The 14,146-nt window shown below is 46.9% G+C and overlaps 1 protein-coding gene across 10 annotated transcripts in view; it reads left to right on the top strand.

Moving 5' to 3' along the window:
• Window positions 1-14,146, top strand: part of TIAM1 (TIAM Rac1 associated GEF 1) — a 394,514-nt gene that overhangs the window by 261,243 nt on the left and 119,125 nt on the right. For all 10 annotated transcript variants that reach the window (XM_086675833.1, XM_086675832.1, XM_086675835.1 and 7 more), the window contains one exon: window positions 12,198-12,645. In XM_086675833.1, coding sequence (XP_086531959.1) covers window positions 12,198-12,645 — 448 coding nt within the window. The remainder of the gene's footprint in view (window positions 1-12,197; window positions 12,646-14,146) is intronic.

Here is a 14,146-nt window from a genome sequence, read left to right as displayed (position 1 = left end):
CGTATTCTGGCTCCGGGTCTCCACTGCAGGGGACGGCTGGACCCTCTGCTTCACCCCACACCCCGCGGGTGGGGCTTTGAGCCTTTGAGTCACGGCTGACTGCACCCAAAAGAGAGGGGCAGAGCGGTTCTCTCCTTCAGAGCGGGTGCCACTGAAAGCGCTCACGTGTAATTGTTCTATGACGTTTCCATCTTTGGCTTGTCGCCTTCTAAAATCGTTAATATATGGAAGTGAGATCATCTGAGTGTGGTCTCATAAAGTCACTGCTTGGGCAGCTTAATGTAACGCAGAGTGCAACAGACGAGGCATCCTGACGACTCCATTTACATCCTGGCTCACTCCTCACTGACCGGTGACCTTGGGCAAGTCTCTCCATCTTGCGTGCACCGCGGGCTCCTTCTCTGTCTAGGGTGAGTGCCACCAGCCTCGGACAGGACCACTGGGAGAACCAAATGGGATACTGCGTATGGAAACCTTTTGCGGAGTCTGTAAAAAAAACGGAAGTATTATTTTCGTATTGACTTTATATGTTGAGTGAGGATCTTTAATGACTTGAAACAAACCCCAGAATTATGCACAACACTATCCCTCCACCCACGCTTCCTAGTCTAAGTTTGGCGTGTTCATCCAACGCGATTTCTTGAGAACCCACTATGTTCCAAACAGTGTATTTTAAGAGACGGTGGGTGTGGAAGCTTCCTTGAAAAGAATTCTTTTTTTGTTCTTTTTTGTGTTGTTGTTGTTGGTAAAAGTTTCTGACCCAGGGGATCTCTCCAGTGGGCTTGGATCATAGACATTAAAGTCGCCTCATCTGCCCTGGTGACGTAGTTGAATCTGGAATTGTCTGTCAGCAATATTACTCCCCAGAAAGAAGAGTTTCTGGCAGACATTTGGCCCCAGAGCATGGCCTCTGAGCCTGGGATAAAATATGTTTTATCTGAAATAATGCGAACAACTTAATTTGATTTGAAAATGATTGAAAAAGAGTTTTTGACCGTTTTCCCTGTTTTTGTATTTGTTCAGTAGTTGGACGTGTTACTAAAACATGAGGCACTGGAGTGCATGTTTAGGTTTGAAAAAGTGACACATGTCATATGTCTGCTGCACAGTGAGTGCTGAGGAGTTATTTCTTTAATTCAATATGTTTGAGAGAGAGAGAGAGAGAGAGAGTGTGTGTGTGTGTGTGTGTGTGTGTGTGCGCATGCGTGCACCATGCCTAAAAATTAGTCTTGCGAATCAGTTTGGTATTCATTTGTTGGGAGGGTTTACCCACACCACTTAAAGCAGAGTTTACTTGTATTGATTTCTGCAGAAATACAGAGGAAACTGCCCCTTGATTTGATTGATGCATTACCGGTCTTTCGGACTGAACTTTTACCGTCTTGATAATTCCTGTGGTTAACAGAGTTGGGGCAGCCTGGTGTCACGCAAAGAGGTTCTGAAATCCAGCAGATCTGAGCTCGTCCGTTTGAGCCCTGTTATCTGTTGATCGTGTAATCTAGATGGATCTCGGTGCCTCTTTAAATAGGGTAATGTGAGTTCCACACGAGAGAACGCGAAACTCCCGGCACAGTATATGGCACACTGTACAAGCTCAGTCAATAATGATCATTAGTTGCGATGGAAAAGTTTGACTTAATATTTTAGAGCTCAGCCCTCCTCTGTCTCTGAGACTTTCAGTGGGTGAGGTGGAAGGAGAAAACCGCCAACTGATGGGGCGTCTTTTAGCCAGGTTCCGTGTTTCAGAGGGAAGCTTTGGCTTGGCTCCATTGTGCATAACTTGTGAGCAGAGCTTCATTCATCCTCTTAGGAGATGAGAATGGGGGCAGCTGTACCAAGAATGTCTCAGGGAGACACAGCCTTGAGACAGCGAGGGGACCCTGCTCAGCGCCCCTTGTGGAGATGTGACGCTCTTGGTAGTTTCGTGTGTTTGTGCAGCATTTGACTACCTCAGTGTTCCCAGAAATCCTTCACACTGTAGTATGGAGTTGGAACGGGGTAAGGCAAGAGAGATCTCCACTGGTAAGACCAGAGCTTCTGGTCTCTGTGGGCCACTGGCAGGGATTCATTTCAGCCTGATTTCCAGCTCACAGATCACCTCTGTGTCCAGCCCCCTTGCTTTTCATGGGAAGAAGTGTATGTAAAGAGATGAGATGACAAGGTGTCCCAACTAGATGAAAATCCAGGTCTCCTGCCTCACTGACCCAGGGCCATTCTTCAGAATCCCACATCCCACGGCATGCGACCTCTCATTCTTGAACAGATTTCAACTCCTGTGTCCTCAGATTTTAAGATGAGGATCCTCAGTTCTGGTACAGAAGCAAAAAAGGGTGATTGGCTGAAAAGAACACGGGAATATCCACCCCCATAGCCCGAGACGGTGGTTCCTGAGAGGTGTTCACAACAGCTTTAGAAGAAAGCTTTGCTTTCTGGTTTGGAGAAGCAAGTCACAGAATCCGCGATTTCAGCAACGTAGAGGGTACAGCATTGTCAGAAGACGATCTTGAGTTCCTAGGAAAATTGTGTTGGTGTTTAAATTTTGATTTTGCTTTCCACTTAAAAATGGCTCAGGAATAAGTATGTTCCCTGACCTCAGCATCCAAGAGATGCTTAACCTCTGGTCACAGACTCCTTTGAGAATTGTATAAAAAATTTGGATCTTTTTCTTAGAGAAACACATGGACCCCTCTTCTGCATTCAATTCCTGGGGCTCCATGGTTTCCCCAAAGTCCATCTAGAAGCTTCTGGTTAATAACCTCAGGTTAATTCTTCACGAAACAACGTATTTTCGTATAAAGTTAAACACCAGCGACAACAACAAACCCTCCCTTCCTTCCCTTCTCCGACTGCTGTTTGGTGCTGCTTTTTTGCTTTACCCTTGATCTTCCTCTTTTCTGGCATCTCCGTTAAGCAATGAGGTAGTTTTGAAAGCAAGCCCATCCGTGTTCGGCAAGATCTCCTTTTGGGAAGTGGGTGGGGCGAGCAGGTGGTTGAGGGGTGGCTCTGTCTGGCATTTCAGACCCCTTTGAACTCTTAAAAAGTATGGCAGACTCCAGAAGACTTCTGTTTCTGCTTCTGGGTTATATTCATACATAGTTATCACATTAGAAATTGAAAAAGAAAAGTAAAGAAAATGCTCGTTGAGTCGTTTTAAAATAGCCCTAATACACCCATTACGTGTTCACGCAAATAACTTTTTTATTTAAATTTTTTGTTTTTCTAAAATTTAAAAAAAATTAGTGGGAAGAGAGGTGTTATTTTACATTTTGCAAACCTCTGCAGTTTCTGGCACATAAGTCCTGACAGTTGCCTATCTGCTTCTGCATTCACTCTCTTGTGATATGCTAGTTTGGTCAGGCGGTCGGGGGAAAATGTGGCCTCGCCCAGGTATTTGGAAAAGGGAGAGCCCCCGTCTACCCTGAAATGATCTAAGGATCCCTGGTCCACACTTTGAGAGCTGCTCGTTTATGCTAATGTAGGCTGGGGAAGTTCAAGCCTTTGAAATTCACATTTTTAGTTTAGTGCTTGAAGAGGAGGAACTGTGTCCCTTGATGAAAATGCTGGTTTCCTAGCATCACTGGGGAGGAGGAGGGGTTGGGATTGGGAGTTTAGCGCCCTCCCAGCCAGCCTGCTATGAAGAGCTAAGAGGGTCTCCATGTAGCCCAAGGTAGAACTTAGGAAAGAGCCAATATAGGCTTTCCATCATCATTTGGGCCCCGTTTGCTTTGGACCACTGTTGGCAGATTATCTAAGATGGGCCGTAGGACAGCCCATCATGTCTTTCTTAATTTGCTCTATTTAAAAAAAAAAAAAAATTAAGTTAAAAATATTAAATCAACTCTGGTTGTTCCCATAGACAACATAATCAAATGGGATTGCTTGTAGATTGCAAAGTTAAGCATGAGAAGTAGGATTGATTTGTCACCTCAGCCGTAGCCGAGCATGAGCTGAACCTGGAAATGACTAAACCATTTAAATCAACCAAAATGTAATCCGCGAGAAACTGTTTTCCCTGTTTGGAGATTCTGGCAGAACATGAACAGCAGTTCATTCATTCCAAGGTGGGTTTATTTGTTTGAAGTGCCCTTGGGGATGTGTCAACAAGAAAAGGTCCCTGAGCTCTTCTGGCTAGTTCAGGGTGAAATGGGGGTGTATACGCAGAACACAATTAGCATAATAAGCATTCAACGTGCTGTGGGACGGAGAGCAGGGCCAGGAAGATGCAGTAATGGGGGACACGGGAGGCAATTTGGGACAGGGTGGTCAGGCCTGGCTCCCTGTGGAGAGCAGACTTGGGTAGAGACTCGAAGGAAAAGTGGCCACTGATTTGGAAGGTGGGAATGTGCCCTTTGTGTTTGGGGCACAGTGAGTGAAGAGGCCAGTGTGTCTGGAGCACAGCGGGGGCGGGGAAGGGGGTTGAGATGCTGCAGAGAAGATGGCCTGGCAACTGGAGGAGGGAAAGAAACATCTTCAAGCTGCGGAAGGGAGGGGTGGGATCCGAGCCTTGAAGGGTAAGCACTCCTGAAAGCGAGAAAGGTTGGGAACGTGCGCTGCAAGGACTCCTTCAGTTTCAGGTACATCCAGCGCTCCAGTGCGAGGGCTGGACATTCGCTGGGGGCTTTGAAAGGCAGGCTGAGGGGCCTTCCGTGCGCTCCTGGGAGGTTACCTAGCAGCTGGCGTGCAGGGTGCAGTGAGGAAGGATGAGGGAAGAGACAGCTTGTTGCCGAACCAGAGGTGTGGCTCTAAGAAAGGTCGCCAGGAGCCTGTGGGACCATGTGATAGATACATCGTGGGGAGGGGAAGGATGAGGGGAAGGATGACTACAGGGTTCGAGGCACCTACATAGAAACCCAGATGAAAAGAGAGAAGATGATTCACTGACGTAGACAGAAAGGCGGTCCCCGCGCTGCAGTCACCTGAAGCAACGTGCCAAGCCTTTGCCAACTTACTTCTGCCTCGCTTTTTAGCAACGGTAAAAACGTTGCTTCCCGTCCTTGTGATTGAGAGAAATTTTGAGTCACTCCCGTTGGGAATCATTAGAGAAAAAGGGAAGAGGTTTTGGAAACATAACAAGGTCTGGAAATTTTGCCTTGGGAAAGGGAGAAGGGGGAAATAGAGTCGGGTTTCAGAAATGCCTCAAAAGGAGTTGGGACATGTGCACGGGGACTGATAGCAGGAAGCCTAGGGGTAGAATTTACAAACTTCAGAATTAGAAATGCAAAAAGGCAGTGGACATTGGGGGTGGGGGGGGAGCCTTACAGCGATGCAAAAGTAGCACTGAAATATTTCTAGCAAATTATTAGTGACAGCGACCTGGACTTATCAATCTACAGTGTAGAAAACGTCACCATTTTCTTAGGTCATTATGCTGTTGTGTGAATGTGAAAATACTTGAAAGGGGTTTCATTGGTTCACACCAGCCTTGGTCGGCCTGTTTTTCCCAGGAGCCCTTGTTTTCCACAGTTTTTTCATCAGCCACCTCTTTTCCATGTTCGTGCAGGGAGCTAGGGAGCGAGGTCAGCTAGTGCCTTCTGTCCTTGGGCTGAGATGAAAGTAAGGCTGAGGATGGAAATGAACGGTAATTAGAGTTAACACTTCAGAGCAGGTACTGTGTGCTGGGCACAGTTCTAGAAACTTTTGTTGGATTAACTCCACATTATCTTATAAAGTGTCTTAAAGAATAGATGACTGTTATCCCCATTTTATAGATGGGGAAACTGAGGCACAAATTGGCCCAAAGTAACTTCCCTAGGATCAGTATTGACCATACTGAGATTACCAAGGAAGAGCATACTAAGAATATACTGAGTATACCAAGGAGGGAATGCTGGGAGCCAAAGACAGTATTCATTCATGTGTGTGCATGTGTGTGTGTGTGTGTGTGGGGGGGGGGGTACTTACTTACATTTTGGGGATAAAAATAAGATGAGAAATCAGGGGAGGAGGATTTTATTTTGTTTTTATTTTTATTTTATTTTAAATGTTTTTTCAATTTATTTTGAGAGAGAGAGAGAGAGAGAGAGGCAGAGAGAGATGGGGAGAGAGAGAGAATCCCAAGCAGGCTCCTTGCTGTCAGCACAGAGCCCAATGCGGGGCTTGATCTCATGAACCTTGAGATCATGACCCGATCCCAAATCAACAGTCAGACGCTTAACTGACTGAGCTGCCCAGGTGTTCCGAGGGAGGAGTATTTTAGAATTTATTTAACACGGCAAAAATTGTTCTAATTCAAAGCTTCTGCAGGTTGAAATTTCCTCAACCCACAAATTCAGTGAGCTCTTCTTGACTGAGCTTCTCTATACAGGAGGTCAGCACCTCCATGTTCCTATTGGAGCTCATTTAGGCATTTGTGGCCCAGCTATGATGAAAGTAAGCTGGATTCATCAGGGACATTAAAGTAACCAACAAAATAGTTGTTGGTTGTTTCTTTTTTTAATGTTCATTGTTTGAGAGAGACAGAGAAAGAGCGAGCAGGGGAGGGGCGGTGGGGGGGGTTGGACAGAGGATCTGAAGCGGGCTCTGTGCTGACAGTAGAGAGTCCGACTCAGGGCTCGAACTCACAAACCACGAGATCATGACCTGAGCCGAAGTCAGATGCTTGACCGACTGAGCCACCCAGGCGCCCTGCCAACAAAATAGTTTCTAATTGTATTCAACTTACAACTGTAGTAAATGATCGATCGATTGATCTTACTGGTCCTTGAATTGTCCCACGGCCCTTGAACTTTGTGGCTAATTAATTACCTTTTCAAAATTGTGCTCACCTTTCATTAACACAGAATCCCTGTCCTTAAGAGTATTTTGCAAGTCACCCCGAAACAACTTGAGCCTTGCCACAGTGTATCATTAGCCCACACTCTTCTGCGTGGAAGGGCTGCGTGGCCCTTCGCTTTACAGAGGTGGTGAAAACGGGCTTGAAATTTGCCACTTGCTTCCCCCATGTTCATACTGGAGCTCATTTAGGCATTTGTGGCCCAGCTAGGATGACTATGAAAACTCTTGTTGCCTCGCAGCTGTAGCGGGCCTTGGGCTACAGCTGGCCACTTGTGCATCCAAGAGGAAAGTGTGTACGTTAATGCTGGGAAGCTGCCAGTGCAGTGGAAACTGGTGAGTGCTCTAAAAATCTGGCTTGGGAGGATTTGTCCAGAGACAGCAGGATTTAACAGCCTCTCTACCCCATGAATGTTGTGTATAATCGGAAGCCTCTTCAGTGGAGTGTTTCTAACACGGAGACTTTATTTTGAGCAATTTCCTAGAAGTCTCTAACCAGACCGTGCACCATGTTGGGAGTTACTTCTTGGTGTAGCTAGGGTCTTACCACTTCCCTTGATGTCCTTTGGCTTTTTTAAAAAAATTGTTTTAATGTTTATTTTATTTTTGAGACAGAGACAGAACATGAGTGAGGGCAGAGAGAGAGACACAGCAGGCTCCAGGCTCTGAGCTGTCAGCACACAGCTGACACACAGCTGACTCGGGGCTCGAACTCGTCAACTGGGAGATCATGACCTGAGCCGAAGTTGGACACTCAACCGACTGAGCCACCCAGGCGCCCCAGATGTGCTTTGACTTTTGAATTAAAATTCAGTATCTGATTAAATACTAGGACCTATCAGACGCTAGGATGTCTCCGGTGATATGTAGGAACCTACTTTGCATTTGCTACAAGCACTGCTGAGGCTCCCATGAGACTCTTCCCAGGGGTTGGTTTTCTAGATTCCTTGCTGCCGGGAACAGTGGGAGGTTCTCAGGGGCTTCTGAAGAGAGAGAGAATCTGAGACTGAGGTGGGTAGGAGGAGGAGCCCTTGGAAAGATGACCACCGAGGAATGTTTCCGTGACCCCGGTGCTGCCTTTCTTCTGAGCTGTTGGAAAACGCTTTACAGTGAAATGCATCCTGGCATCTGAGAGTGATGGGCATCTGGGATGCAACCATAGAGGGATGCCTGGTGTTTTGCAAAGTGTGAACCCAATGAGTACAGGGGGATGTATGGAAATGTTGAATGACTCTATCGTACATCTGAAACATACATACAACACTGTATGTTTACTAACTGGATTTAAGATGAAAACTTAATACAAACAAAAACCAAAGTGTGAACCCAGAGCCTCTCTGTCAGAGTATCTGGCTTTGGTTTGTCCTAGACCTATAAATTTGTATTTCTCGTGTGGCACTTAGGCATCTGGGTAGTAGAGTTCTACAGATAATTCTTCCCCACACTGAAGTTGGAGATTGCTGGTGTCATGGGAGCCCTCCATTGACCATTCAGGTGTTGAGTAGTGCCTCTGGTTTCCCATGATGCTATAATCCAGGCCTCTGAGTATGTGGGACATCCCAAGCTTCATGACCTAATAGGGGCTGGGGCTGGGCAGCCGGCATGTTTCCCAACAGGCTGGGTCACATATCAGTGGGGGATGTGTACCACTTAGCCTGCTTAGCCACTTGTGGAGACGAGGTGGAGTTGGCTTGGATCATTGGTCCAGAGCATTCCTCGGTGGTTACACGGGTTGTGCGTTGTATAGGTATGCATGCTCGGCTGGGGCCAGCAGGCCTCCTACCTGGGGTAATCACCTCTGCTTAGTTTAGTGGTCGGCCGGGAGGTGAACACACAGAGCCTGGGCCACTGCAAGCTTAGAGCATCAGTTGTTATGAGCAGATGTTCAGGTCTGACAGAGAGGTGAGTGTCTACCGAGGTCTTAACTCCTAGTTTCAATAGAGGCCTCAGGGCATTCTGTAAAGGGGGAAATGGTTTGTGGGAGAGTAGACGGTCAAGACACATGCTCTTGAGGGTTTGGCCTATCTGGTCTCTTCTTGTTTCCCTCCTTCTCTTTTATCCCTTCTCTCCCCTTCCCCCAACTTTGGGCTTTGAGTTCTTTGCCTGGCAAGTCAAGGCATGTAGATAGTCACTCAGATTTTGCTGGGAAAACCCGGAAAAAGCAGTGTTGGCCAAAAAAAAAGGTGGGGGGCAAGGCATGGAGTTGACTATTGAGACAGAATCTGTGAGGTGCTGTCGCAGCTGAACTCTGGGCATTGCAAGACGCCTTTTCATTCTCCCCCACATTCGGAGGCCTTTCTCTCATGGACTAGGGAGGTTACCCATGTAGCTGATCTCTCCCTGTCTTACAGAGAAGCTTCTCGCCTTTTTGCATTTTAGATGCGACTTTGTCGCGGATTGCTTTGCTTCTTCCAGAGAAAGATCGAGGCACGTGAAGATGAATCCAGATGTTTAGGAAATTCACAAACTCCTCATCTCCCACTACTCATGGTTATCTTGAGTAATCAGTAATGGTGAATTTACCTACTGTCTTATTGACATAGTCAGTATCCCTGCTGGGAGAAATGTGAGTTCTTAACTGTGTTTCTCTGTTTGTATAGAGGATGTTTATCCACTGGATCTGGCTCCTTCCTGACCATTGCTGGCAGTTAATAGGCGGGACGGCAGATAGCAAAATGATGGGAACAGCAGATGCAGGGCAGTGTGCCCCTGAGTGGCACCCACAGTTTCTTTATCCCCCTTAAGGCTCTGTAAATCCCATGGGTCTCAATTCCACTGGAAATGTAGTTGGTCCTTAGAAGATATCTTAACCACTTCCTGCTACTGTCTTCCCTCCTCGTTTTATTCTTTTCTTTCTTCTTCTTTTTTTTTTTTTTTTTTTAATGTTTATTTTTGAGAGCAAGTGGGAGGAGCAGAGAGAGAGAAGGATACAGGGGATCCGGAGCAGGCTCTGTGCTGTGAGCACAGAGCCCAATGTGGGGCTTGAACTCACAAACCGTGAGATTGTGACCTGAGTTGAAGTCAGATACTTAACCGACTGAGCCACTCAAATGCCCCTTTTCTTCCTTCTTTTCTTTTCTTTTCTTTTCTTTTCTTTTCTTTTCTTTTCTTTTCTTTTCTTTTCTTTTCTTTTCTTTTCTTTTCTTTTTTCTTTCTTTTCTTCTTTCTTTCTTTCTTTCTTTCTTTCTTTCTTTCTTTCTTTCTTTCTTTCTTTCTTTCTTTCTTACTTTCAGAACAGTTGTAGATAGTAGAGAGGGTTCCCAGTTAATCTTAAACACCTGGCTGAGATAGCATTTGCAGCTATATCCACTATAAAGTTATGTATTTTTCTCCTTTTGCATACAGTTCTCTTTGTTGTTGTTTTTGAAGGTGCAATATAATGATGTAATATATGTATATATTGTGAAATGATGACCACAATCAAGTTAATTAACACATTCATCACCTCACACAGTTACCTTTTTTCTTTTGTGGCGAAAACACTTAAGATCTGCTCCCCTAGTAAATTTCAAGTGTACGTACAGTATTCACTATATATATATATATACACACACACACACACACACACACACACCATGCTGCACATTAGATTCGTAGAACTTACTAATTTTATAACTGAGTTTGTACCCTTTGACCAACATCTCCCCATTTCCCCCCACCCCCGGGCAGCCACTGTTCCACTCTCTGCTCTATGAATTCAACATTCTAATATATATATATATATAATTTGTTTTAAATTTTTTTTTAACATTTATTTATTTTTGAGACAGAGAGAGACAGAGCATGAACGGGGGAGGGGCAGAGAGAGAGGGAGACACAGAATCGGAAGCAGGCTCCAGGCTCTGAGCCATCAGCCCAGAGCCTGACGCGGGGCTTGAACTCACGGACCGTGAGATCTTGACCTGAGTTGAAGTCGGACGCTTAACCGACTGCGCCACCCAGGCGCCCCTGAATCCAACAGTTTTAGATTCCACCCGAGTGAATCATAGAGCATTTGTCGTTCTGGGTCTCCTGTTTGTCACATCTGGCTACGCCCATCTTTCAGTTGTTCACTTAGTATCTATTCACGATGAAGGTGAAGTGAACTTTGAGGCCCTAACTTAGAACTGCCTGTGATGCTTAGAGATCCGGGCTCAGCACCTGTCTGGGCTTCACGCAGGACAGTGCTCGTCTGTGGCTTGGTTCATTCGGCCCCACTGCCTCTCAGCAAATATTTGAGCCCAAAGCATTCATTTTTATGCCAACCCAGAACTGTCAGTTTTTACATTTTCGAACCACAATTAGATGCTTACGAGACTTAAGGCTCAAAAAATGGTTAAATCCCCAAAGCATGTATTACTTTACCATCTATACCACTATGTCAGACCCCTGTTCCTGTTCTCTTCCTTTGAGAAAAATCAGTCTGACTTCTTATCCATGAGGCTGTTGAGCTGTCTTGTCCAACAGTGCTATCATTATCCTTCCTTGATGACTACCATTATTTAATTATTGCTTATGGATATGCCGGTCGCACTTTAGTGCAGTTAAGACTCTGGTTTAAGAACAGACCTGTCTGTGTCCCGGAAGTGTTCAACCTGAGAGCAGGGACTGTGCTTTGGAAGTTCCAAATGTTTTTAGACTGGGAATTGATACCCCCCCCCCACACGCTGGCAGTTGCCGCAAGCTGTCACTTGGCCCGGGGGCAGTGAGTAGCTTGCTTTGGGCTCTTAGCATCCCAGCTTTGAAAGGGCAAGGTAATTGGAGAGCCTGTACTGGAGCTGTGGGCCCCACAGACTTATTTAGCTCCATGCAGGGTGAGAGGCTGCTTGTTTTCAAGAAGTGAAGCTGGTTCCAGCATGAGGACTCTTGCCTGCTCGTGGGACATGGGTCCTTGCTGGGTGAGTGGGTGAGGCGGTATGCTAGGTATCTTTTTAGTCCCCACATTACAAAACAGACTCCTAACTCCAGGCTCTTTATTTAAAAAAAAAAGAAAAAAAAGTATTAGCTGTAAAGACCTTGTTCTCCATTGTAACCCCTACCTCTGCAAGCACTGATCAGCCTGCAGAATTTCCTGGAGTTTTGGGCAGACTGATGAGGGGCGCCCAGCCACGGCGGTGGGAGAAGCTCAGTAGCGGATTCGCCAGTTAGTTAATTACCTAAGTCAGATACATGGTGAGTTCTCTGGAAGGTTCCTTGTTTTTAAATACATAAATTTCTTGAACATTTCAGCCTGTTCAGATTCACGCCAGGGTGGCGTGGTGGTCTTCCTGAGCCGCTCTGCGGGCAGGTTAGGTTCGCGTGGGTCGGGGGCTTGAGGAGTCATTGGTCCAGGACCGAGTGGGAGCAGCAGCGCCCCATGGGTCTCGCGCAGCCCTGCGGCCACACGGTCTGTGGCTTGCTTCTCTGCGTGATGTACATCTTCTTTTTCTCCCTTTTCGGCTCCCAAGGATGTTAATGTCGGCGAGGGCAGTGAGTTTGCGGACAGCGGGATCGAAGGGGCCACCACCGACACGGACCTCCTGTCCAGGCGATCCAATGCCACCAACTCCAGCTACTCGCCCCCCACCGGCCGCGCCTTTGTGGGCAGCGACAGCGGCAGCAGCTCCACTGGGGATGCGGCCCGCCAGGGGGTGTACGAGAATTTCCGGCGGGAGCTGGAGATGAGCACCACCAACAGCGAGAGCCTGGAGGAGGCGGGCTCGGCGCACAGCGACGAGCAGAGCAGCGGCACCCTGAGCTCCCCGGGCCAGTCGGACATCCTGCTCACGGCCGCGCAGGGCACGGTACGCAAGGCCGGGGCGCTGGCCGTCAAGAACTTCCTGGTGCACAAGAAGAACAAGAAGGTGGAGTCGGCCACCCGGAGGAAGTGGAAGCACTACTGGGTATCCCTGAAAGGTAGGAGCGGGAGCCCCGCTCCCCCAGCGCGTGATGCACCCGGCGCTCCTTGGTGCACCTGCGCACATGATGTTTCTTAATTACGTGGAGTTTGTGTTTTATACCAATTTTTTTTAAAGCTTAAAAAAATGTTTATTTCTTGAGAGAGAGAGAGAGAGAGAGAGAGAGAGAGAGAGAGAGAGAGAGAGAGAATGAGAATGAGAATGAATCCCAAGCAGGCTCTCTACTGTCAGCATAGAACCCCACACAGGGCTTGATCGCACCTACCGTGAGATCATGACCTGAGCCAGAGTCAAGAGTCAGACGCTTAACGGACTGAGCCACCCAGACGCCCCTATTTTGTATCAGTTTTAACCAGTTTTTTTTTTTTTTATTGTGATAAGAATACTTAGCGTGAGATCTTAAGTTTTTAGGCGTATGTTACATTATCATTGACTGTAGAGCTGATCTCTGGGATGCAATCATCTCACTTAACTGAAACTTTATGTTCTTTGCTTATTTAGTAACTCCCCACCCCGGCCTCCCCACCAGCTGTTTTCTTCACTTTTTCACCCTTAAGCTAGAGGAGCATCACTAACCCAGTTTCCTCCTATATACAGCTGCTTGGGATGACAGTTTCGAGGGACATGTTCCAAAAAAAATTTCTTTTAATTATTCAAGGCATTGGAGTGCCCCCTGAAGTGACTGTCATAGAGGCAAAGTCATTAGTTTGAAGCCCAAGAAATTACTGTTTTTAGGCTTAAAAAAAAATGATGGAATATCACTGATTTCATAAGGTTTGACCTAATGCATAATAGAATGTCTGAGCCATCATATGTTTGTGAAAAGTCACTGTTGTAGAGTCACACATTGATTATACACTTTTGAAGCAGGTGTATATGCTCTTGTGCACGTCTGCATGTGTCTCAGTAGTATAAAAGTCATAATGCATTTGTGAGCTCTGTGCCTTTTTTAAAAAAAATTTTTAGGTTTACTTACTTATTGAGAGAGAGAGGACGGGTGGGGTGGCGGAGGGGGTGGGGGGAGGAGAGGGAGACAGAATCCCAAGCAGCCTCCACACTGTCCGCGCAGAGCCCGATGCGGGGCTGGAACTCACAAACCGTGAGATCATGACATTAGTCGAGAGCAAGAGTCGGAGGCTTAACCGACTGAGTTCCCCAGGCACCTCTGAGCTCTGTGTCTTAAAAAGAATACTTGAAGGCCACTTAGACTTTTTGTCACAAGCTCCATTCGAAACAGGGGTAGGGTTTGGCAGGACAGGTTAGATAGGTTAACGGGCATGAAGGGCAAGTGCAGGAGGGAGCCTGGGCTTTCCAGATGTGGCTCACACTCCGGACCATTCCATACTCAATCACATCAACTGTGGCTGGTGTCGGGGACACCCAGTCCTAGAGGCACAGGATGCCCTGCAGTCTGTGGTGGTGCACAGGCCAATCCTGGCAGGACAAGCAAGGTGTAGGCTGGCCCCATTGCTATCGGTGCCAAGTGTTGCTTCACCGCC

This window comes from Puma concolor, chromosome C2 (assembly GCF_028749965.1).
Source record: "Puma concolor isolate L17-30 chromosome C2, mPumCon1.1.hap2, whole genome shotgun sequence".
Lineage (NCBI taxonomy): Eukaryota > Metazoa > Chordata > Mammalia > Carnivora > Felidae > Puma > Puma concolor.
The sequence above is the reverse complement of the archived record's forward strand: the minus strand, read 5'-3'. Positions and strand labels throughout refer to the sequence as shown.